The 25197-nt window shown below is 43.4% G+C and overlaps 1 protein-coding gene across 1 annotated transcript in view; it reads left to right on the forward strand.

The window, feature by feature from the left end:
* Positions 1-25197, forward strand: part of TANGO6 (transport and golgi organization 6 homolog) — a 214603-nt gene that overhangs the window by 57262 nt on the left and 132144 nt on the right. Inside the window, exons 10-12 of the mRNA XM_043986651.1 lie at positions 5509-5635; positions 7265-7456; positions 11544-11678. Coding sequence (XP_043842586.1) covers positions 5509-5635; positions 7265-7456; positions 11544-11678 — 454 coding nt within the window. The remainder of the gene's footprint in view (positions 1-5508; positions 5636-7264; positions 7457-11543; positions 11679-25197) is intronic.

Consider the following 25197-nt stretch of genomic DNA (forward strand, 5'->3'; position numbering starts at 1 on the left):
TCTTCATTTGTTCTGCTTTTGAGTTCAGAGGAGAAAATTACAGGAGTCTCCTTTGCCTGGAATTTATCTAGTGACCTGGAGCTATACTACTGTGCCAGGACTGATCTGTGGTGGTCGCCCAAGTGTGTGTGTGTGGATGTGGGTGTGGGTGTGGGTTGGATCCCATAACATCTATGTGATGGGTGTAGTGCAGGCCACCCTAAAATTGACTCTTCCAGTTCAGAAATCATATTGTAAATATATTTAACGAGGGGCAGGGGCTGCTAGGTGGCACAGGGTATAAAGCACCGGCCCTGGATTCAGGAGGACCTTAGTTCAAATCTGGCCTCAGACACTTGACACTTACTAGCTGTGTCACCCTGGGCAAGTCACTTAACCCTCATTGTGCCACAAACAAAAAAAAATTATATGTATATGTATATCTATTTTAAACTAATGGCTACTGTGCTTGCTATTAGGGTCTTTCCTCAGATCTAACATGTTGGCATTTGTTGAATGCAATATTATGCTCGTGTCCTTATTCCCAAGGTTCATTTAATGACTTTTTAAAATACTATTTTAGTGTGAAGGTGCTTTTTTTTGTTTTTTTAGTAAATGAATCAATGAACTGACCTCAAATGAATCAGTCCCCAAATTGTCTAATTTCTGATAAACATTATCAGGTTTTGTGATTTAAATGTGCGCCCATACTGAAATATTTAAAATTAAATACTTCAGATATTTGTTTGAATAGTTCTTTGAACCATCTTTAACAGTGAATCCTATTGGATTTGATATAGGAAAGTCTTAAATACAGTTCCTTAAGGAGAGATGTCCAAATCACCAAGTAGTGATAGGGTTCTGTTGGTACTGATTAGAATAAATAATTTTCCTTGCCAAGAGGGAAAGAATTGAATCGGAAGCTATTGAAGAAATAAATTCCTCTTTTACCACTAGAGGGATATGTGAGGGTTTTTTCCCTATCATTTATGGTTAAGAATGCTGCTATTTCTGCACTAATGATAACCGCTCTAGGGCATAATTCAGGTATTTTAATGAGAGAGCAGAAGGCAGTTGTGTAGTACAGTTAGCTTTACAGTAGCAGTTCGATAATAAAGAATTTACAGATGAAACTTTATTTAAATAAACCAAAGAGAAGAACAGTACTGATTTTTGGCTGTTTAATTTTTTGGAGCTACACATAAGCTAATTAGTAGACTATTTAGCAGCCAAATAATAACACAATAAAACAATGTTATTCAACTACTTACTACCATCCCTTTTCTTTTAAATAAATATTTATTAAATTAATTTTTTACAATTCTATCATTTCTTCATGATGCCCACCCTTCCATAGAAACCTATTCTGGGGGCAGCTAGGTGGCGCAGTGGATAGAGCACCAGCCCTGGAGTCAGGAGTATCTGAGTTCAAATCCGGCCTCAGACACTTAACACTTACTAGCTGTGTGACCCAGGGCAAGTCACTTAACCCCAATTGCCTCACTAAAAAAACAAACAAACAAACAAAAAAACTAGAAACCTATTCTGCACCTGTAGTCCATAATCTTTCTGCTGTGTAGAGGGAGCTCTATTCCACCCTCAGTTCTCAGATGTCAGGATTGGACACTGCATGGATCAGAATCCTCATGTCATTAAATGTTGTTTTCTTTCATATTATTGCAGTCATTGTGTAGGTCGTTTTCTTGCTTCTGCTTCATTCCTTATTCTTCAGTTTGTCTACATTCCTCAGTCACTGCCGCTTATGATTCGGTAACATTCCATCATGTTCATATGCCATAATGTGTTCGACCCCTCCTCAATTGATAGATGCCCACTTTGCTTCCAGTTCTTTGCCACCAAAAAAGTCCTGCTACAAATATTTTTGTACAAATGCCTTTTTCTCTGTCTTTGATACTCTTTTTTTTTTTTTTTTGTGGGGCAGTTGGGGTTAAGTGACTTGCCCAGGGTCACACAGCTAGTAAGTGTTAAGTGTCTGAGGCCGGATTTGAACTCAGGCACTCCCGAATCCAGGGATGGTGCTCTATCCACTGTGCCACCTAGCTGCCCCCAGAATAGGTTTCTATGGAAGGGTGGGCATCATGAAGAAATGATAGAATTGTAAAAAATAGTGTATTTGCTGGGTCAAAGAATATATCATACTTTTTCAAATGTAATATTGTACTTAGATGTAAATAATGAGGCCGCTAGATAGGCATTTGGAAGTGGCATAAATACATTTTCTTTTTTGTTTGTTTCTTTTTTCTTTTAAACAATATAAATTAGGGAAAATGTGAGTAATCTAAAGGACTGAGGGCTGGTAAACCAACTAATTCAAAAGCTAAATACCCAGATTACTCAAGTGTCTTCTAAGAGGGTTAGTGATGCTCATTGGATATTGTTGACTGAAGAAAACTAGCTTAAAATCTTATCTCTTTTTGTAGCAAGTTTGGAAAGAGTTGCTCTCACACGTAACATGGTAAAGTAGATGAGTTAGTTCCATGTGTAATTGGGTTACACAGTCACCATCCTAACTTATAGTTCATTTTTCCACTTTGTTCACTTGTTCATTCCCGTGTTTAATCTTATCATCCCAAATTCCAAGCTAATCTAAGAGTATGTTGGCTGTTTCCTCATTAATTACTAAAAATGTCAACATATCTATCAGTCAGTTAGGCTTACAGGCTCATCGAAATAGATTCAGATATTGAGGTGATGTAGTAGATAGATTGTTGGAATTAGAGTCAGGAAAGCTCAAGTTAAATCCTATCTTAAATGTTTAGTTGTTGTGTGGCTCTGGCAACCTTTCTCAGTCTGTTTTCCCATCTGCACAATGGGGTTAATAATAGCACTTGCCAGGGCAGCAAGGTGGCACAGTGGATAAAGCACTGACCTTGGATTCAGGAGGACCTGAGTTCAAATCCAGCCTCAGACACTTGACACTTAACTAGCTGTGTGACCCTGGGCAAGTCACTTAACCCTCATTGCCCTGCAATAATAATAATAATAATAATAATAATAATAATAATAATAATAATAATAATAATAATAGCACTTGCCTTACAAGGATATTGTGAGGATCAAATGAGATAATATATTCAAAGCCCTTCTCATACCTTAAAACTATATAGAAATACTGTCATCATTATTTATTTAATAAACTTGGAGAAAGCACCTTTCCTATAAGTAGTTGCTCATATCTCTTTATTACAACTCTCAAACACCTAGGATTAAGTAAATATGAAAGTTACTAAATATATACCTGCTTCACAGTGAAATCATTCATAACAAGCATAATCATCTACAACATTTTAGCTGTATAAAATATCACAGCTACAGTCTCTACGAGTTATCACTGTAACTATATTTGGCTTCTCTCTACTTCTAATAACAGTCCACACCATTCAGGATAATAAAGTCTCTGCAAGAATGCTCTTCATCCTCTTTCCCCTCCTTCATGAAAAGTTTGTAGGGACTTGTGACAGACATCAAAGTGCTGTTTCCAGGACCCTAGCCAAATTCTTTAGAATAGGAGTCACATCCTGCCTACTTCCATTTTTCCTATCCTTTTATTAGGATTTCACATTCACTTTCTAAAGTCAGAGGATATTTTCATGTTGCTAAACAGCATCACTACCTGTGATGATTGGATTTTGGAGAGTTGTAGTTGTCGAAATGGACTGGCTCAGAATGCCACTAGTGATAAACTGGTGAGGGTCAGAGCAGTGAGTATGATGCCCACCCTCAGGAACTGGGGGCTTTGGGATCACAGCTCAGGGAGAAATTCCTGCTCCATCTTCTCACCTACCACCCCAATCCCTGGGAAGGACCAGAACAACAGATTGTCTCTGCCCAGTCACCAGCTGGACTCCTTTTTCCTCAGCCATGACACACTTTAAGTGGGGGCTCTCACACAGGGACCCCCTTCCAGGCCCATTTGAAGTGCCCCATTATTTCATGGGGAGAACTAAGGGTAGAAGGTCCTGAGGCTGAGAGGGTAGGGAATCAGGAGAAGGCCACATACCTCATAGGCTCTAACTGTAATATCAGTAGACTCCCCTTGAGAGGTGTGCTGATAGGCGAGGAAGTCTGGGAAGGGTTCAGCATCTGGTAGACTGAGCAGGGTTTCAGAGAGACATGGTAAAAGATGGGGAGGCAGGAGGTATCCTGGGAACAGGATAATGCTCTCAGAATCCCCCTTCATTTTTTTCTTTCCCATCTTCTTTGGCCGTGTCCCCTCCGTCTGTGCAATATTCCTCTGGTGCCCCTTGGTGGCTTTGCAGCCAAGATTGGGCAGGTGTCAGGGAAGAAGAAAAGAGAGGGAAAAATATTACAGGTGACTTGGTCTACTTTGGGAGGAAAGTGATTATTCTACCCACCCCATCAGCACCCCCACTTTGGCTTCCGTCTCTGCTTCTACCCACTTTTATTTGTTTCAGTCTTTTGTAGGGAGCTACTCCAACTCATTTCTCCTAGGAATGAAAGGGTAGGGAATTTAGAGAATGAGAAGTAAGACTATTCAATGGATGGGTTCGCCAAATTAATTCTTTTAGTTTTAAGGAAATTGAGTGGTGCAGTGGACAGAGTGCTGGGACTAGAGTCAGGAAGATCTGGGTTCAAATCTAGCCTTATGCACTTACTAGCTGTGTGATCCTGGGCAAGTCACTTAACTTCTGCCTGCCTAAATTTCCTAAACTGTAAATTGGGGATCATAATATCTACCTCACAGGCTTTTTTGTTTGTTTGTTTTTGCATGGGGCAATGAGGGTTAAGTGACGTGCCCAGGGTCACACAGCTAGTGTCAAGTGTCTGATGCTGGATTTGAACTCAAGTCCTCCTGAATCCAGGTCCAGTGCTTTATCTACTGCACCACCTAGCTGCCTCCTCACAGAGTTTCTATGAGGATAAAATGGGATTTTATATTATTGTGTGTATGTACATATATATACAAATATATACATATATATGTGCTTATATATATGTGTATATATATATATATATATATATAGAGAGAGAGAGAGAGAGAGAGAGAGAGAGAGAGAGAGCTTCACAAACCTTAGAGTAATATATAAATGCTATTTATTTATAATAGATCTTTATTTCTTTAGGGTATATGTATTAGATGTACAAATTAAAGCTTGTGATTATATTTACTGGGCTATATCCTGGATATTAAAAATTAATCATTGGGGGCAGCTAGGAGGCACAGTAGATAAGGCACCAACCCTGGATTCAGGAGGACCTGAGTTCAAATCTGGCCTCAGACACTTGACACTTACTAGCTGTGTGACCCTGAGCAAGTCACTTAAGCCCCATTGCCCCACCCCCCAAAAAATCATTTAACTTCACCCTGGGAAATAATATATGTATAGTTCATAAGGTTATTGAAATGTCCACCCCACCCTCCAATTTAAAATCATTCTGGATAATATTCTGTATAAAAACAAAGTGATACTTTAGAAAAATCTGGGTTTGTTTTTAAGTCCTGCCCGTTGGCGATACTGACAAAGTAAATGTTGTTCTGCCTTGCAGTGATGAGGACGAGGCTCTGTACCAGAAAGTCACCTCCGAGCAGGGCAAGGTGGAGTTTCTGGTGGACCTGCTGTCCACATGTCAGCAGTGTGGTCTGGCAGGGGACTTCTTCATCTGCTGCTTAGAGGTGAGAGTCTCACTCTGGGTAGCAGGAGAGCCCCAGGGTGAATCCTGTGTCATCCCATGTAGGTGCCCATAATTATAAGTTCCATGCCCCAGGAATAGAGAGGTGATCAGGCAGTGGGAAGGCAGGTCTCCTAGGCCCTTTGTCTAGATAGGAGGGAGCATGATCTTTCTTTAGCAGCGTGTATGTCATCTTAACCCGGCTTCTTTCCAAGATTGTCTTGTCTCTAGTTTTAGATATGAAGCCGCCCTTAGTCTGTGACAAGGTTAATCCTGGCTCTGGGTGCAGAGGAGGGACCTTTCTGAAGTTAATAGGAAGTTTTGTGGCTGTTGGGTACAACCTGTTCCTTCTGACTGTCCCTCTGTTGGGGATTCAGAGAGGAGCCCTAGAAGTTTAGCCCCTCTTGTATCCACTTAGACCCTTTGCTGTGTCTGGTCCTGAGATGGGGATGAGGGCGCTTTTTTTCCCCTGCTCTCCCTTCTACCTGTCCTCCAGAAGGAGGAATCAGTGCTCCCCAGAGACGCATCCATGGGGCGTTTGGGGTGAGAGAAGGCAAGGACCCCCCTGGATTGGGACATTGCTTCAGTGCCCAGGGTCCACCTTCCTAGTATATGACCCAGCCTTCCTGGCACATCAGCTCCTGCATCTCTTCCTGGCCTTAGATTTTATTTATTTATTTTTTAATGTATTTATTTATTTTAATTTTTCTCATATAAAGATATTTTCTGAGTTCCAAATTTTTCTCCCACCCTCCCTTCCCTCCCCACTCCTGAAGCTAGTAAGCAATTTGATAAAGGTTATACATTACAATTGTGTTAAACATATTTCCACATTAATCAGAACAAAAGGAAAGAAAAAAACACAAGAAAAAATAAAATAAAAATAAAAAATAAACAAGAACAGTAACAAAAAAGCAACAACAAAAGTGAAAATAGTGTGCTTTGGTCTGCATTTGGACTCCATGGTTCTTTTTCTGAATGAGGAGGACATTTTCCACCATAAGTCTTTTGGCATTGTCTTGGATCATTGCATTGCTGAGAAGAGCCAAGTCCATCACAGTTGACCATTACAAAATGTTGTTGATACTGTGTACAATGTTCTCTTGGTTCTGCTCATTTCACTCAGCATCAGTTCGTGTAAGTCTTTCCAGGTTTTTCTGAAATCCATCTGCTTGCTTAGATTTTATTTCATTCCAGAGTTTTTCTTCTCAGTCATTTCATCTAGATAGCGCCTTAGCTGACGGGGGGTTGAAAGTTTTGCCTCTTCTAGCTGGGTTTGCATTTTAATGGACAACTCTGGAAGACACCTAAAAGAGTAAATCCCAAATGATATACTTGAAAGCCCTTGAAATTTTTTGCTTTGGTTTTTATCTTGGAGCCCTACAAATCAATGTGGTATTTCTTAGAAGTTGGTCAGGGTTGAGGGAGTGTTTTAATAAGTATCCTTCAGTGAGTCACAGGAAGGCTAAGAGATAGACTGTACAGAATTGATATAGTAAGCAGATGACTCAGTAATGGGCTATTGGCATAACTATGTGAATATATTCACCCCAAATTGTGTAGGTTTATGGCTCTGAAAGTCTTGTTTCTGTGGGCTTTTTATGTCACTTTTTCTTTTGATTTGCTCTATCAGGAGCTGACACATGTAGCAGTGGAAAATAAAGCCCAGCTTCCCCCCGAGCCCCTCTCCCACAGAAACCTCTTGGCTCTGGAAGAATACCAAAGTTTTCTTGTTGAAGAGCAAGAGAAGAAGCTGCTGACCTTGCAAGTAGTGGCCGTCCTGTGTGAGAGAATGTCCGAGACGATCTTCACCAGCATCACTCAGGTCAGTTAGGTCTGTGCCCCAGTGCCCTGATGGCCTGGATTAGAATGGCTGCCCATTGCCAGGCCAAAGGAGGACACGGGCTGATGCCTATTGGTCTGTTTTGTAGTGAAAAGAGCACCAAATGGGGGAATTGGAAAAGCTTGCTTGCTGTGAGACTGTGGACAAGTCATTTTCCCTTGCTGATATGGTTTCCCCTTCTCCAAAAGGAGTGAATGATACTGGTACTAGCCACCTGATGAGGTTGTGGTTAGGACAGTATTTTGTAAAGGCACAAAACAACAGGTAAATGTCAATCACTGTTTTGGTTCCTAAACATATTTTTTGAGAATCTGATTTCTCTTTATCGCTAATGACAGTAATAATAGAACTTTAGATTTTAAAATGACTTTGCTTCCACTTCATTTTTATCTCTACTCTGGCCTATGAGAGGAGAAAGTGTTCTAAGGAAATGTTTGGGCATAGGGCCACTTTGCAGACCAATAATACAAAAGGGTCACCATCTAAGTCTACAACTGTAGGAATACAGGAAGTTCCGATAGCATAGTTATAACGCTGTTTGGTTCTCTGAAGAAAGGAGGCTCAGCAGGTGAGGGGGAGGCATGCTCTTTCATACTTATTGGTCAGAAGGTCCAGAAACTGGCATGGTCTCTCTAATATAAATATGTAATACTCATCACTGTCGCAGTAATCATCGAAATACAGTAATACAGGCTGGATAAGAAGACAGAATCAATAATGTAACAGATACTAGCAGAATGCTGGCTAAAATGCAGGGATACCACAATAGAAAGCCAGTGTAGTCTTGGGCTGCATCCAGGGAGGCAAAGTAGGCAGGTGGGGGAGGGGTAGCTTTTTGTATTGTGTCTAGTCCCAGGAACTGCCTTTTAGGAAGGACATGGATAAGATGGAGAGGGCCTACAGCAGGGCCTCCAGGAAGAGGATGGGCCCGAGAGCACTGACCTATGAGGGAGGCCGAAGGAGCTGGGGAGGGGGAGGATGTAGGGTCTGTTGCCAGTATTTGAAGGGCTCTCAGGTGACAGAGGGCTTGCCTTTTCTTCTTGGTTCTGGAGGGGAGAGCTGGGAATGGTGGGTAGAAGTTACAGAGGGGCATATTTGGGCCTGAGCTTTGGCAACATGTCCGTCCTTCTGACTGCAGGTGTCCAGCAGGGGAGGGACGACCCCTCTGGGCCTGTTCAGGGAAGCAGCATCCTCAGGGGTGGTCTTGGAGGTTCTTTAAAACTGATGTGTCTGTGATAAGTTAGTGGGCCACTACCCCTTGACCAGAACAAACTGTATTGCCTGCATATAGGGCTTGAGTTGTTGCTTGAAAATTATTGAATCCCAGGTCTCTATTGCAACTCCGGTATTATCCACCTTCTTCTACCAGGCAGAACATCATGCTTCTCACTGCGAACATTTGTAGTCACCTGTCAACTCTCATACCTTCTCCCACTCTAAAGAGAGTAATATCGGTGGTTTCTTCTCCAGACACTCATTCTCCGAATTAACTAATCTCCCCCAAGGTGATTCAGCTGTGCTGACATGCGCTCTCTAGAGACTTTATTACCTGAAATGAAGACCTTTTGTCTCCGAGTACTTCTGAAAATGGAATCCGTGTGGTGCTGCTATAGCCTGGCCTTATGCATTCATCCTTAACCCTTTCTAAGTGGGTGCTGGCAACAGGATGGCGTGAAAGACAAGACCCCTTTCTCATACCACCCACGGCCTTCTTTAATACGTGCTGGGCATCGTTACCTCCTGACTCCTCCCAGTGGGACCCTGATGCCTCTTACTGCCCCTGCCTGCTTCCAGGTGGGACTCCTTGTAGGGTTTCATCGGATCCTCACCTGCCACTGGGCTGGACTTCAGGGGAGGAGCTCAAACAGTCTAATCACATGCCTCCCCCAATGGACTCCTGTCCAGCCACTGATATTCTCCCTGGCGTATCCCCACCACCTTACCCTCTCCTCATCCCAGTATCTCTGAACCCCTGGCTGTGGAAGGGCAAGTGCTCTTCCCCTTCTACAACTTTCTCTTCCTCCTATTCACCTCCTCTCTCCCGCCATCCCCCACTTCAGATCTGTCTGCTTTTGTGTCTTTTGGAAGGCTTTCTCCATAATAGTCAAATTATCTTTTATTTTAAACCTCTTCCTTTCTCACTTCTTCTGTCTTCTGGCATTCACTGAGCCCTGGCCTCCTCCTGCTAACACTGCTTCCCTTAATGCCTATCTCTGCACTATCTATACTTTCTCTCATGACCCCTGCTTCCCCCCACTCACTGGTCAGCATGGGAGATGAGCACAATCCTTCCTCCCAGCATCCCTTCCGGACTCTCCCTCTACCACATCACTCAACATCATCTTTCCTTCCTTGAGATTAAAATAATCCATATTTATTACCCAGTCCATATCCTGGTGGCCATTATTTATGCACCTTTAGAATATTATTCTCTTTGCTTAGTCAGTGAGTTTAGTGCCTGGCTCAGGACTTTTCTCCTCCCTAACTCCTGCCTTCCTTACAGGGGACTCTAACATAACTAATAGTGCTTCCTCAAACATCCCTACTTCCCAATTTCTCAGGCTGCCCGTTCCCTACAACCTACTTACTACGTTACAACCTCTGTTCCACCTCACACCTTTGAGTTGGTCATACCCCCACCAACGTCCCACTTCCACGTTAACAAACTGTGAAGTTCCTTCATCTGTTTGGAGGTAGAAGAAATAGCAAACCTGATTGGGTCTTTCCTCCAAGGATTTATGTTCTTGGGTTTATCTAACACTGATCTACTGTTTTTGACTGCTTCTGTTTAAAAGTGTTCATCTTTTGCTTTATACCTCAAGGACTCTAGGGTGCACCCAAACTTGCGGAAGGGTTTTCATTGACCAGAATTGTACTATGTTGATCCTTTGCCTTGAAATATTGAGAACATTAGAGTCCACACAAACTTGACAGGGGTTTTGCTAATAAGGTTTATTTATTTTAAAATTATTTTTAGTGAGGCAATTGGGGTTAAGTGACTTGCCCAGGGTCACACAGCTAGTAAGTGTTAAGTGTCTGAGGCCGGATTTGAACTCAGGTCCTCCTGACTCTAGGGCCGGTGCTCTCTCCACTGCGCCACCTAGCTGCCCCTAGCTAATAAGGTTTATAATGTCTAATATCTCCAGATATTGGCATCTTTTACTTGAAATTTCTTGGTGAAATTGACTAGACAACAAAGATGATGACTGCTCTGCATGTTAAATTTGTTTTGCCTTTTTTTTTTTGCGGGGCAATGAGGGTTAAGTGACTTGCCCAGGGTCACGCAGCTAGTAAGTGTCAAGTGTCTGAAGCTGGATTTGAACTCAGATCCTCCTGACTCCAGGGCCGGTGCTCTATCCACTGCTCCACCTAGCCACCCCCTCTGCATGTTAAATTTGACAAGTGTTAACATAAAAATAAGATGTCACTGGCATGTACCCTTATAGTTTGCTTGAAGGACCCTAACCTGGGTAATTTTATAATAACTATTGATAATAAATTAACAAAAAAACACACTCTAGTATCACAGTCCTAGCATAAACTAATTGCTTAATAAATGTTTGTTGACCCAACCACTTATATCCTTCTGCTCCATAGTCCACTGTCTTGATTGTTCTTAATTGTTTTGCATAATAATATCTTTTTTTTTTTTTAGTGAGGCAGTTGGAGTTAAGTGACTTGCCCAGGGTCACACAGCTAGTAAGTGTTAAGTGTCTGAGGCTGGATTTGAACTCAGGTACTCCTGACTCCAGGGCCAGTGCTCTATCCACTGCGCCACCTAGCTGCCCCCTTGCATATTTTTTTTTTTTTGGTGGGGCAATGGGGGTTAAGTGACTTGCCCAGGGTCACACAGCTAGTAAGTGTCAAGTGTCTGAGGCTGGATTTGAACTCAGGTACTCCTGAATCCAGAGCCGGTGCTTAATCCACTGCACCACCTAGCTGCCCCGCATAATATCTTTTGATTAATGGCATTTAGTAGGTTTGTAGCTGTCTTTTTTTTTAACTTAAGAGTTTCAGGAACATTTTTTTTTTACCTGCTTGTGACTCTAAATTCCTTTTTTTGTGGCAGGTGGTGGAATTTGTAGCAGCAACATTGAAGAGAGCATGTCTCAGCTTAACCCAAGAGTTAGAGAGTACTGTGGAAGCACAGACTTTGAGTATGTCAATGGGACTGGTGGCTGCCATTTTGGGAGGTGCTGTTCAGGTAAGTTGTATAAATTAGAATAGCTTTATTTGGAGGCAAAAGGGGAGGGAAGAAAGGTATGACCTGCTTTTCTACCCTCACTAGAAATGGGAATGGATTTGGGTGGGGGTTAGCCTATGTGAGTTGGGTAAATAATCTTGACTCTCAAGAGAATATCCTACAAGTTAAGAGAGTAGGAAATCCCTTCTGTTTCTTGGAGGCTTCAAACTGCCACCTAAAAAAGAGTGAGACCGAGCAGAACAATTTGAAGTCCAAAAACTGGGGGGTTAAATCCAGGGTAAGACACTCTTAACTTGTGGTCAAATCACTTTACTTTTTAGCCTTAGTTTCCTCAGCTGTTAAGAGACAGCTTGGCATTGTAGAAAAACTGGGACGATTTGGGCCAAGGTCCTGCCTCTTTCACATCCCATCTTTGTGACCCTGGGCGGGTTACTTGACCTACCCCAGTAGAGGGGGTTGCATCATCTCGGAGTTCCTTATGCCAGTGAAATCATAGAGCCTGGCCCTACTTTGTCTCTGAAATGAGAATAATAATATCTGTACTTCCCACAGTTGTTGTGAGGCAAGCACTTTGTTTTCTTCTTCTTGTTTCTTTTTTAAAAAAAATTATCTTCAGTTTTCTTTTTCCCTCCTACCACTCCCCCACCCATTGAGAAGGCAAACAATATAATACCCATTACACATATGAAGTCATGTAAAACATACTTTCACATTAGTCATGTGGGAGGGGAAAAAAAGCAAGAAAAATAAATAAAATGAAAAAAAAAATATATATATATATATATATATATATATACACACACACTTTTATCTGTACCCAGACCTCATCAGTTCTTTTTCTGGAGGTGTAAGACATTTTTTCATCATGGGTTCTTTGGAGTTGTCTTGGGTCATTGTCTTGATCAAAGTAGTTAAGTCATTTACAGTATTGCTATTATTTTGTACAATGTTCTCCTGGTTCTGCTCATTTAACTCTGCATCAACTTATCTAAGTCTTCCCAGGTTTTTCTGAAACCATCTCCTCATCATTTCTTAGAGCACAATAGTATTCCATCACCATCATATACCACAAATTGTTCAGCCATTCCCCAGTTGATGGGCATCCCCTCGATTTCCAATTCTTTGCTACCACAAAAAGAGCTGCTATAAATATTTTTGTGCAAATAGATGCTTTTCCTTTTCCTTTGACTTCTTTGGGATACAGATCTAGTAGTCAAAGGGTGTGCACAGTTTCATATCCTTTTAAGCATAGTTCCAAATGATTCTCCAGAATGGTGGGACCAGTTCACAACTGTTCCAACAGTGCATTAGTGTCCTTCCTTTTCCACATCCCCTCCAACATTTGTTATTTTTTCCTTTTCTGTCATGTTAGCCAATTTGATGGGTGGGAGGGTGGTACCTCAGAGTTGTTCTAATTTGCATTTCACTAATTGTTAATAATTTAGAGCATTTTTTCACATGACCATTTGAATTTCTTCACTTTGATTTCTTCTTCTGAAAATTGCCCATCATTACCTTGACTGTTTATGGAAAATGGCTTTTATTTTTATAAATTTGGCTATATATTTGAGAAGTGAGACCTTGATCAGAGAAACTCACTGTAAATCTCCCTGTCCTCCCAGTTTCCTGCTTTCCTTCTAATTTTAGCTGTATTGATTTCATTTGTGTAAAAACTTTTAAAATTTAATGTAATCAAACTTATTTCTCTTACCTCCTGTGATCCTTTCTATCTCTTGTTTGGTTAAGAATCCACCCCCTGTCCATAGATCTGACAGATAATTCCTGAGGAAAGCCCTTTGTAAACCCTAAACAGCTCTATGGATAGGGGTTATTTTGCTATTCTTGTGCCCATCTTTCAAACTTAGGCACAGACTGTTGTGGAAAGGTTGTTCTGCATTGGTGGGTATATACCTGAATAGCAGTTGTTCTGGGGACCATCTAGAACCCAGCCCTTGTTCTTTTCATGGCTGTCCAGAGACAACTTCATACTGACCCTCCTGGCCTGCCGGCTTCTTAGGGCTGTAGTTCCTTTGAGGAGCCCCTACTGAACAATGGGGTTATTATCACATTCAGCATTAATGTAGTTGCTTTGTTTCCAGCCACTTTCAAGGATGAGTGTGTCTTTAAGATGCCGAGGTGTGTGAGTGCTCAGTTAATTACATATTTCTGTTAGCCTAGGAAACTGCTACTAAGAGGCATTTTAATGCAAGTGATCTTAAATCTGACTAGTAATCAGACTGTACTGGAATAAGCTCAGTAATCAGCGTGGAGCTTTCTCTCAGTGAAATAATATTCATTTTTGAAGATTCTGATTCTTGAAATAATGAGGATTTGCTTCTGTTTAGTTCAGCAAGCACTTATTAAGCACCTATGGTATGCAGCAGATTCTACTAGGTATTAGAGGTTCGATGATGAAAAATGATGTCATCTCTGACCTCAAAACCCTTACAATTCATGTGGGGAATGAATGAATGAAAAGCATTTATTAAGTGTTTACTATGTGGTAAGAATTGTGCCAAGTACTGGAGATACAAATGCAAGAGGTAGTCTCTGCTCTTGAGGAGAGCAGAGTGGGGGTGGGGAGATAACACAGGTAGGAAGGTCAACTGCAAAGCAGGTGGGAAGGCTGGGTAGTTCTTAGGGGGCAGACGGGAAGACCTGAGGATCTTTAGGGTGTATTCGCAGGTCAGATGACAAAGCCTATGGGCAGATCAGCAGGGCAGAGGGGAAACCCTGTTGGTGCTTAGGGTACAGTAGTAAGGCAGCTGCAGAGAGAATAAAATATATACACAGGTGATTGTAGATAAATGACATAGCTGAGCTCAAATAGGGGTGGATGACATTGGGGAGGAAAGGACCACTTTTAGCAGGGGAGATGGAGACGGGGAAATGGCGTCCAAGGAGAAGGCTGTGGATTCTTGAAGAGAATTAAGCAGGTGCAGACATGGAGAGAATCCATTTCAGTGGTGATCACCTGTACTAGTATTGCCATGCATTTTGTCCTATTGGGAAAAGGGATTGTACCAGTTTTTCTCCCTTGTCCATCCTCCACTCGGCTGCCAAAGTGATTTCTTGAAATGCAGGTCTTAGCATTTTACTCCCCTACTGTTACCTCCAGGAGCTTTTGAAGCCCTTCACGACCTGGCCACTTCTTACCGTTGTGGTCGCTCCCCCTCTGCGCGCTCTGATCTTGCGCCACCAGCCCCTTTTCTGTTCCTCACACACATTCCATCACCCACCTGTGGTGGTGCTGCCTGCTTGGAGTGCCCTCCCTCTGCACCCCTGCCTCCTGCCCTCAGCCTGCATCTTACATCTTACCTCCTGCAGAGGCTCTGCCTCAGCTCTCCTGGCTGTTAGTGCCTTCTTGTTGAGGGAAGTAGACATGCATGTCTGTATCTAGAGTAAACATGGAAGAGTCACTCACTGGGATCCGTGTGTGTGTGTGAGTCCATGGCATGCATGTACACGGTGATGGCATGTTGTCTCCCCCGTTAGACCGTGAGTTCTCTGAGGGCAGAGACTCTGTGTCTGCCCTTCTTTGTATCCCCAGTGCCCAGAGTGAGCTGCTGAGGAATGCTTGTTGACTGATGCCGGAAGCCAGACCAGCCGCCCTCTCCATTGCTCAGCACTCTTTGCTTTATGTTTTTCCTGGAGAATGAGCCCTTTTAATCTTTCCCGTTGGGGGCTTCCATTTCAGCTTCCAGAGTCATACATGGACCCATGGTTTAGATAATGACAAAATTATGGGGTATTTTGCCTTGGTTGTTGTATTTTTGGAATGTGTGTATGTATTTACCATTGAGCTGAAGTGGGGTTGGTTTTTGTGTTTGCCGGTTTGAACATTTTTGTTTTTAAGTTAGGTATTGTATGTCCCTTTTTTGCTCTTTTCAATTCATCTTCACAGTTTTCTCATGCAGAAAATGCAGCAGTCTATACGCTCTCTACATTTCCTTCTGTTGTGATTTCTATTTATTTTATTCTATGTCTTAATGCAAAACCCCCTAATTTTGGCCCAAGTGTGCTAGAAGACACAAGTGGGCGACTAATTCACCCGTCTTCCCTTTCATGCAGGTGAGGAAAGAACGCTCCATATTGGGCCAAAGGACCTGAATTCAAATCTCTGTTCTGCCACTCACTGCCTACGTGGCCCTGTACAAGTTGCATGATCTCTCTGAGCTGCACTTCCCTCGCCTAGTTCTGAGGTCCCTCTGGTGCTATGGCTGTGATGTGATCCCTGTGGTGCCCAACCCCTTGCCAGGAAGCTGGGTGCCCTCAGCCTGGTGGTTCCTCACACATTTGCGCCATATTTATTTTTTCTTACCACTGATATGCTCTTTTTTTTTTTTTTTTTTTTTGCGGGGCAATGGGGGTTAAGTGACTTGCCCAGGGTCACACAGCTAGTAAGTATGAAGTGTCTGAGGTCGTATTTGAACTCAGGTACTCCTGAATCCAGGGCCGGTGCTTTATCCACTGCGCCACCTAGCTGCTCCCACTGATATGCTCTTTGAAGGGTCTGTTCCCCCCGGGGTAATGCTCTGCTTCCTGCCTGAGAATTGGGGGGGGGGGGAAGAGCCAGATGGTTCTTAATTTTGTTTTATGGAATATACCTGAGCATAGTATGGAGGATTGCACTTGACCCCTCCTAGGGGAGCAATGGAACAGACTGTGTTTGGGGCTTTTCTTTTTCCTTTCTAACTTTAATCAGTTAAGGTGAATGTCAGAATTTCGAGAAGGGGGCAGCTAGGTGGCGCAGTGGAAAGAACACTGGCCCGGGATTCAGGAGGACCTGAGTTCAAATCTGGCCTCAGACACTTTACACACTTACTAGCTGTGTGACCCTGGGCAAGTCACTTAACCCCAATTGCCTCACAAAAAAAAAAAAAGAATTTCAAGAAGGTAGTTATTAGGGAGACTACTCTGAACTCCCAGTTAATTTTCTAAAGGGCAAGGCCATCCCTTGGCAAAAGTACCAAGTGAATGAAGTCTTCTTGTGTCTGCCCCCAGGACCTCACGAGATCTCCCTTGCCTAATTGGTCTGTCCAGCCACCCCTAGATACTGATGCCCGTCACTGGGCATCCCTCCTCAGCAGGACTCCTCAGAGCTTCCCCACTTCACATTAAGAGGCACCTGCACTCACACCTGGGTCTGTTTGCCATCCCTGGGATACAGAAACTGACTGATTCAGAGAAGTGGTACCAGGCAGAGCTCATTAGTAGTGGCTCATTATTGCTTCCTACTCCCATCCTCACTGACTCAGGGCTTGCCTGCTCCCTGCTGGCGCTGTTGACATGTATTCTCTCTCCCATCCAAACTCACCAGATCCTCTGCTCAGCACCCACTGCAGTCAGCCTTCCCCGTGACACACACAGAGCACGCTCCTCCTGGGTGCCTGCTGTCTGTCACCATATAAACAGAGTTTCTTCATCACACCCCGGGCTGGCAGGTACCACATGCTGCCAAGCACTAATATCACGGCCATCTCCATGACTCCTAAGTCGGCCTGAAGATGACCTGCTCCCAACCACCAAGGTCTCTGTAGCCTTAGGTGCCTGTTTCTCCCATAGGAGAACATCTGTGGGGCTAACCCCATCTCTATTCCTCTTCTGCTTCCCTTTGTCCCATAAATATTCTTAACTGAGCCCCATTCCCTGTTCCTATTACCTGGGTGACTTGGGCTAATTTGATAAGACAAGATGTTAATGGCATAATAGCTTGATGGGCTCAGTAGCATTTGCATTTGTCATAAGGATTTTTAAAGCTTGAAGCTGAAAGAATGAGTAATTACATGCATTTCAGGGACTTTGACAGGTTAATGGAGAGAAGGTAGGGGGGCATGTTTAGCACCCTTCCCATCACAACCTGGTCCCTTTCTGCCTTCCCAGGCTTCTTACACTGTACTCTCTTCCACATACTGAGGAATCCAGCCACCCCGGCCTTGTTGTTCCTTCAATAAGATACTGCACTTGGGGGCAGCTAGGTGGCACAGTGGATAAAGTACCTGCCCTGGAGTCAGGAGGACCTGAGTTCAAATCTAGCCTCAGACACTTGACACTTACTAGCTGTGTGACCTTGGGCAAGTCACTTAACCCCAATTGCCTCACTTAAAAAAAAAAAAGATATTGCACTGAGTTCATGCCTGTAAGGAAGGTCCTCCCACCTCACCTCTGCCTCTTGGCTTCCTTGGCTTCTTCCAAGCCTCCGCTCAAATCCCAACTTTTATAAGAGGCCTTACCCATCCCCTTCTGGATGTGGTTTCCCTTGGAGATCAGTCAGCCAACATTTATTTGTTTTTGTTTTTTGTTTTGTTTTGTTTTTTGCGGGGCAATGAGGGTTAAGTGACTTGCCCAGGATCACACAGCTAGTAAGTGTCAAGTGTCTGAGGCTGGATTTGAACTCAGGTCCTCCTGAATTCAAGGCTAGTGCTTTATCCACTGTGCCACCTAGCTGCCCCCAGCCAACATTTATTAAGTACCCACTGTGTGCCGGGCATTGTGCTAAGCAGTGGGGGTCATGTATCATTTATGCTGTACATGTATGTGTTTTATATGTATATGTGCAAATACACACATACATATGTATATGCGGTAAACACATGGCTGTTTGATGTGGTCCAGTGGGTGGAGCATCAGCCCTGGCGTCAGGATGATGTGAGGTGTGGCGAGGACCAAAAGAGATAATATTTGTAGAGCACTTAGCACAGTGCCTGGCACATGGCACGGGATATATAAATGAGAACTATTAAGTGGACAGCCATTCTGCCCTCTCATTCAAGCTACTAAAACAGTGCACGGATTTAGGGGAGCAAAGCACTTTGCCCGGCTCCCCGGCTCTCGTGCTCCCTGTTCAGATCAGAATTATATTGGGTTTTCCCCCAAAGGCCATTCCATTAATTCACTCATAAAAATTGTTCTGCTCGACAAATTACTGGTGACTGATTTATTCTTCCCTGTAGTACATCCCCTGCCCAATACCACCAGATCAGAATTACACCGTAGAAGAGGTTGGGAATATTCTTAGGGTACCAAACTACCATGTGAAGCTTGTACAGCCAACAGATTTTTATTATTACTTCCTATTGGTCCCCTGAAAATTTTCAGCTATTACATGGGCAAATACCTGGTGTCTCTGTGTAATAGACCTAATCACAGGTTATATGGGGAGGTAAGTGATGCTAAGCATCCATGCAGGCAGTGAATCTGATAGAAAAGACTCCCAGGGATCTGGGGTGCAGAAGCAGCAGGGCCTCATTGATCCACATAGGTTTGAGTGAGCTGCTTTTTCGTTGGAACCAGTGGGCCAGTCCATTGTCTTTCCAAATTCCTGGTGGAGTCTTCATTCTGTTTACTCTGATGTGGACTCCAGGGACCACTGAGGTAGATTTTTATCTGTTTCAAATCCCTATAAGTACTTGGCACTTCCAGAACTACAAACAGACAACTCGCCAATGGGCACCAGTCCTCAAGTGTTTGCTTGTTCAGCACAGGTTTAAAGGTGACTTCCCCAAGTGTCATTCATTATAAAAATGCATCTTCTTGGGGCAGCTAGATGGCACAGTGGATAAAGCACCGGCCCTGGATTCAGGAGGACCTGAGTTCAAATCCGGCCTCAGACACTTGACACTTACTAGTTGTGTGACCCTGGGCAAGTCACTTAACCCCTATTGCCCCACAAAAAAAAAAGGGAAAAAAATAAAAAAAATGCATCTTCTTCCCATTCTTTGGTTATGCTCTGCTGGAATAATCTAGCTTCATTTTAGTCCTGTGCAGAGTATAGGATTCAAAACTGGCAAATATGGGGCTACTAGGTGGCGCAGTGGATAAAGCACCATCCCTGGAGTCAGGAGTATCTGAATTCAAATCCAACCTCAGACACTTGACACTTACTAGCTGTATGACCCTGGGCAAGTCACTTAACCCCAATTGCCTTACAAAACAAAACAAAACAAGACAAATGTTAAAACTGGCAAATATAATCTAAGAAAAAAGAATGTGCAGCTAAATTAGGCCACTACCAAAGAGCACGTGGCATAGTATTTGTAAAAGTATTTATTATAGTCCCTGGCACATAGTAGGGGCTTAATAAATGTTTATTCTCTTCCCTTACCTAAAGTCAGATTTAGGTATAAGATTTGATTTATTTTATAGAGCCAGAGCACAATGCTTTGACTATGGTGAGTGTTCCATAAATAATCATTAACTAACTGTAAACCTGAAAAGAGATTGACCTTCCAATCTAAACAGGAAAAACCAAGTGGATCAAGAATGCCTATTGTCTAGACTGAGAGACAGTGTGGCTCTAGTGGATAGAGAGAACTGTCCTTGAAGTCAGGAGGACCTGGGCTCACTTCCCGATTCTGATATATCCAAGCCAAATGACCCTGGGCAGTTAACTTAGTCTGATACTGCTCTAGGGAACGGTTTAAGACTGTAAGTTGGAAAGAAAGTGCCGTTCTGTCCTGGCAGAGGGAATTTCCTCACCTGGGAGTCCCTTCCACCAGTGAAAGCATAGATCCACCCCCATCCTGTTGTCTAGACTTGATGTTCTTGGATGACAGACTGCAGACAGATAGTGAGCTGGGCACAGAATTAAATGAGAGAGAGAGTAGGCCAGATTGCATTTGGGAAATTTTGTAACATTCTGAACAATCCGAGGCGGATCCCTGATACAAAAACCCATCTTTTTAAGACCAGTATTCTCCTGTTGCTGCTGGATGCTGTGTAGGTACTAATCATCAAAGCCATTTGTTAAGGGCTCCCCCTTTGCTTCTCCCTCAACTTGTATCCCTCTGATGTCAGGAGAGGACACTGAGAGGTCAGTCAGGAGTTGGTCCATGAACATTTACTACAATGCATGGGCACTGGGGGTAATAAGAAAGGCAAAAGGCAGCCCTGCCCTTACGGAGCTTGTAAATAGATCCAAACAAGCCATATACAGAATAAATAGGAGGTAATTACCGGAGGGCAGGCACCAGAGTTAAGAGGGGCTGGGGAGGGCTTCCTGTAGGAGGTGGGCTTTTAGTTGGGACTTAAAGGAAGTCGGGGGAGTCAGGAGTTAGAGTGGAGGAGGGAGGGAGAGCTCTCCGGGTGTGGGGGACAGCCAGAGAAAATGCCCAGAGCTGAGCGATGGAGAGTCTTGTTTCTGGAACAACCAGAGGTCAGGGCCATTGCATCAGAGAGTCTGTGATGAGGCATAAGGTGTAAGAAGCCTGGAAAGGTGGGAGCAGGCTAAGTTATGAAGGGCTTTGAATGCCAAACCAAGCATTTTGTATTATCTTCTGGAAGGACTAGGGAGCCAGTGGAGTCTGTGAATGGAGGAGTGGAGTGGGGAGAGACGGAGTTAGGCAGACCCACCTGCAGGCTGTTGTAATAATCAAGGTATGAGGTGACAAGGGCCTGAAAGGGAGGGGGGAAGTGTCAGAGGAGAGAGAGGAGCGTATTCGAAAGATGTTGGAAAGATGGAATCGGCAGGCCTTGGCAAGAGCTTGGCTGTGGGGGTGAGAGAGTCCAGAATGACTCCTGGGTTGTACACCTGAGGGGCGGGAAAATGGTGCTGCCCTCTAAAATGGAGGGGAGGGGCAGGGGCAGGGCTCGGGGGGAAAGATGACAAGTTCTGTGTCGGACGTACTGAGTTTAAGATGTCTCCCGGATCCCTTTCGTGAGTTCCATTCCCGTATCATTCATTAACTACACATCCCATCAGCATCTCAAGCCCACCAAGTCCACATTGGAACTCATTATTTCCACCCCCTTTTCAACTTCCCTGTTACTGTCAGGAGCACCAGGCTCACAATCTGTTTAATCTCTGACTCCATTCTCTCAGTCTCCCCACAAACCTAATGAGTTGCCAGATCTTGTCATTTCTTTCTCTCCATCATCTTTCGCAGTTACCCCCCCCCTCCCCCCACCTCATGCAGGCCCTCTCACCTGGACTGTGGGGAAGCTTTCTGACTGGACTCCCCGCTCCTATCTGGCCTCCACACGGCTACCAAGGTGGTTTTCCTAAAGCGTGGTCTGGCTGTGCCGCCCCCTCCCAATCAATGCCAGTGGTTCCTTCTTCTTTTTTTTTTTTTTAATTTTATTTTTAATTTTTTTTTTACATATAAGGTATTTTATTTTTTCCGTTACATGTAAAGATAGTTCTCAACTTTTGTTCATACAAGCCTTACAATTTCAGATTTTTCTCCCTCTCTCCCCTCCCTCCCCCCTCCCCTAGACAGCAGGTAATCTGATATAGGTTATATCTATATATCTATATACATATACATATATATATATATATATACACACACACACACATATATATATCCATAATAACATTAATCCTATTTCTGCATTAATCCTGTTATAAGAGAAAAAATCAGGGCAGTAATGCAAAACCTCAAAATAGAAAAAAAAAACAACAGCACCCAAAACAAAAGAAATAGTATGGTTCAATCAGCATCTATACTCCACAGTTCTTTTTTTTTTTTTTTTCCTTGGATTTGGAGATCCTCTTCTATCATGAGTTCCCTGGAACTCTTCTGTACCATTGCATTGGTGAGAAGAATATAGTCCATCACAGTAGGTCAACACTCAATGTTGATGATACTGTGTACAGTGTTCTTCTGGTTCTGCTCATCTCACTCATCATCAGCTCATGCAAGACCCTCCAGGTTTCTCTGAACTCCTCCTGCTCATCATTTCTTACAGCACAATAGTATTCCATTGTATTCATATACCACAACTTGTCCAGCCATTCCCCAATTGATGGGCACCCCCTCAACTTCCAATTCCTTGCTACCACGTAAAGAGCAGCTATAAATATTTTTGTACATGTGGGTCCCTTTCCCCTTTCCATGATTTCTTTGGGAAAAAGACCCAAAAGTGGAATTGCTGGGTCAAAGGGTATGGACAGCTTTATCGCCCTTTGGGCATAATTCCAAATTGCTCTCCAGAATGGTTGGATCAGTTCACAGCTCCACCAACAATGAATTAGTGTTCCAATTTTCCCAGTGGTTCCTTCTTACCTCCAGGGTCCAGTGTGAACTCGAGCTGCCCAAGCCCCTCCTGTCTTTGTAGCCTTAGAGCACACGCCTCTTCTCTGTTCTAGCCACGCTGGCTTACTTGCTGTGCCTCACCCATGACACTCCATCTCCAGCCTCTGTGCCTTCTCCTGGGAGGTCTCCTCAACCTAGAATGACTTCCGTCCTCTTAGAATCCCTGGCTTCCTTTGAGGAACGCCACCTTCTTCCGGAGGCCTGGCGTGGTCTGCCCTCCACGTCCTGATTCCTGCATGTGTCCTTGTCCCCATTAGAATGTCAGCTCCTTGAGGACAGGCTCTGGTTTGGCTTTTTCCTTGGATTCTCAGCCCTTAACAACACAGAGCTTGGCACATAGTAAGAGCTTAATAAATGCTTGTCGATGGGTGACGTATCACAGGCTTCCATATCTAAAGCTGGAGGGAACATTAGACCCCCTCCCTTTAGAGGCAAAGACCTCGCTGAGGCCCAGAGAACTAAAGCAAGTTTTCGAAGGTTATTCCTAAGGATTCCACAGGCTTTCTGACTCTGGATCAAGTCCAGGCATCAGTCATCAGTACCACCATCTCTAAAGAATGGGAATTGCAGGAACACCTGGTGGACATCCATAGCTCACAGCTCAGCCACACCCTTTCATGTCAGCTAGAAGATCTGGGTTCAAATCACCTTAGATGTGTTTTCCCTAGACAAGTTACTTAGCCTCTGCCTTCCTCAGTTTCCTTTTCTCTAAAATGGGGATAATAATAACATTTACCTCCCAGAGTTGTGTAATGGATAGAATGGGGTGACATTTGGGGTTTGTTGTTTGTTTTTTGCTTTGTTTCTGAGCAATGAGGGTTAAGTGACTTGCCCAGGGTCACACAGCTAGTAAGCGTCAAGTGTCTGAGACCAGATTTCAACTCAGGTCCTCCTGAATCCAGGGCCAGTGCTTTATCCACCTAGCTGCCCCCTATGGGATGATATTTGTAAGGCACTTTGCCAACCCTGAAGTGCTCTATAAATGCTAGCTACCATCATCACCACCGTCACCACCCCAATCATATTACTAATGACGACTTGTTTGCAAGAAGTGCAGAGGCCATCAGGGAGGAAACAGGTGAATGAATGAAAATGTATAAATATTAAGTGTCTACTGTGCTAAGCAGCTCTTCTTGTGGTGGCAAAGAACTGTGAATGTAAGGGGTAACTATCGATTGGGGAATGGCGGGACAAATTGTGGCAAATTATTGTCACGGAATGCTATTGCGCTATAAGAAATGACGAGCAGTGTGGCGTCAGAAAAACTTGGGAAGACTTACATGGATTGATACAAAGTAGAGTGAGCAGAACCAGAACATCACACACAGTTAACAGCAATATTGTGAAAGACTTAGCCCACGATTCCAGAGGACCCATGATGAGAAATGCCATCCCCCTCCAGAGAGTGAGCTGATGAACTGCAGATTGAAGCATACTTTTAAACTTTCTTTATTTTTCTTGCCCTTTTTGGGGTGACAGCATGACTAATCTAGAAATATATTTTGCATGACTTTACATGTACAGTTGATATCATATGGCTTGCCTTCTCAATGGGTGGGGAAGGGGTGAGAGGGACATAATTGGGAGCTCAAAATTTAAAGTATCATTATTTTTTAAAATAAAGCCTGTCACTTGCTCTTTCTGTGTAGCTCACCATAAAATGTGGACTCTTCTGGTCCTGTGGATTAGAACAAATCCCATTGGCAAATCAGTTAGTCAGTCAATTAACATTTGTTAAGGGCTTATTATGGTCCAGGCACCCTGCTAAGAGCTGAAATAATTTTTTTTGCCCCAATATAAATAAGATGGTGAACAAGTATCAGCTAAATCTTTAAAGAAAAAAAAATTAGTTATAGAAAAAGAGACTATAGAGAATAAAGGTAAATACTACTAAAGCACAAGGTGTTTTGTTACTGGAAGTAACTTTAGAGATTATTCCAACTTTAAATTTTTGAACTGATTTTAAAATGAGAAGAATAAAAACAACAACAACATCAATAACAACAACGTGCAACTTTCCCACCAGGCTTCCTAACAGGAGATAGGGCATATGGGTATTCGATCTGGGTTGCAGTGGCTCTGCTCCTCTCTCCCACATGAAAACGCAAGAACAGCAGCAGCCAGATAAAAAGGGGGCCTGTTATCCATTGGCATACAACCCCTTCCATCTGCAGTGGGTGTGAGTTAGAAAAGTTCCAAGATTTGGTTCTGAGATCTGTGCCGGAGAAATGGTGAAAGCAGAGAGGATAGAAATCAAGCCTCCAGTGAGTCTCTGCCTCTTTTTCACTGCTTTGTGCCTGACCATTCTAATTTTTTAGTGAGGGTTTATTTCCTCTACAAATTCCTATCCAGAATTAGAGCATGATTTGTGATAAGTAATCAGCACCTAAATTCTTTTCCAAGCCTCTGGCCTCCTTCCATTTACTGCCCCCAGTCGTTCCACAGTGACAAATCTAGTTGTGCGATGCTGAAAGTGCCGATTA

The sequence above is a fragment of the Dromiciops gliroides genome, chromosome 2, assembly GCF_019393635.1.
Source record: "Dromiciops gliroides isolate mDroGli1 chromosome 2, mDroGli1.pri, whole genome shotgun sequence".
Lineage (NCBI taxonomy): Eukaryota > Metazoa > Chordata > Mammalia > Microbiotheria > Microbiotheriidae > Dromiciops > Dromiciops gliroides.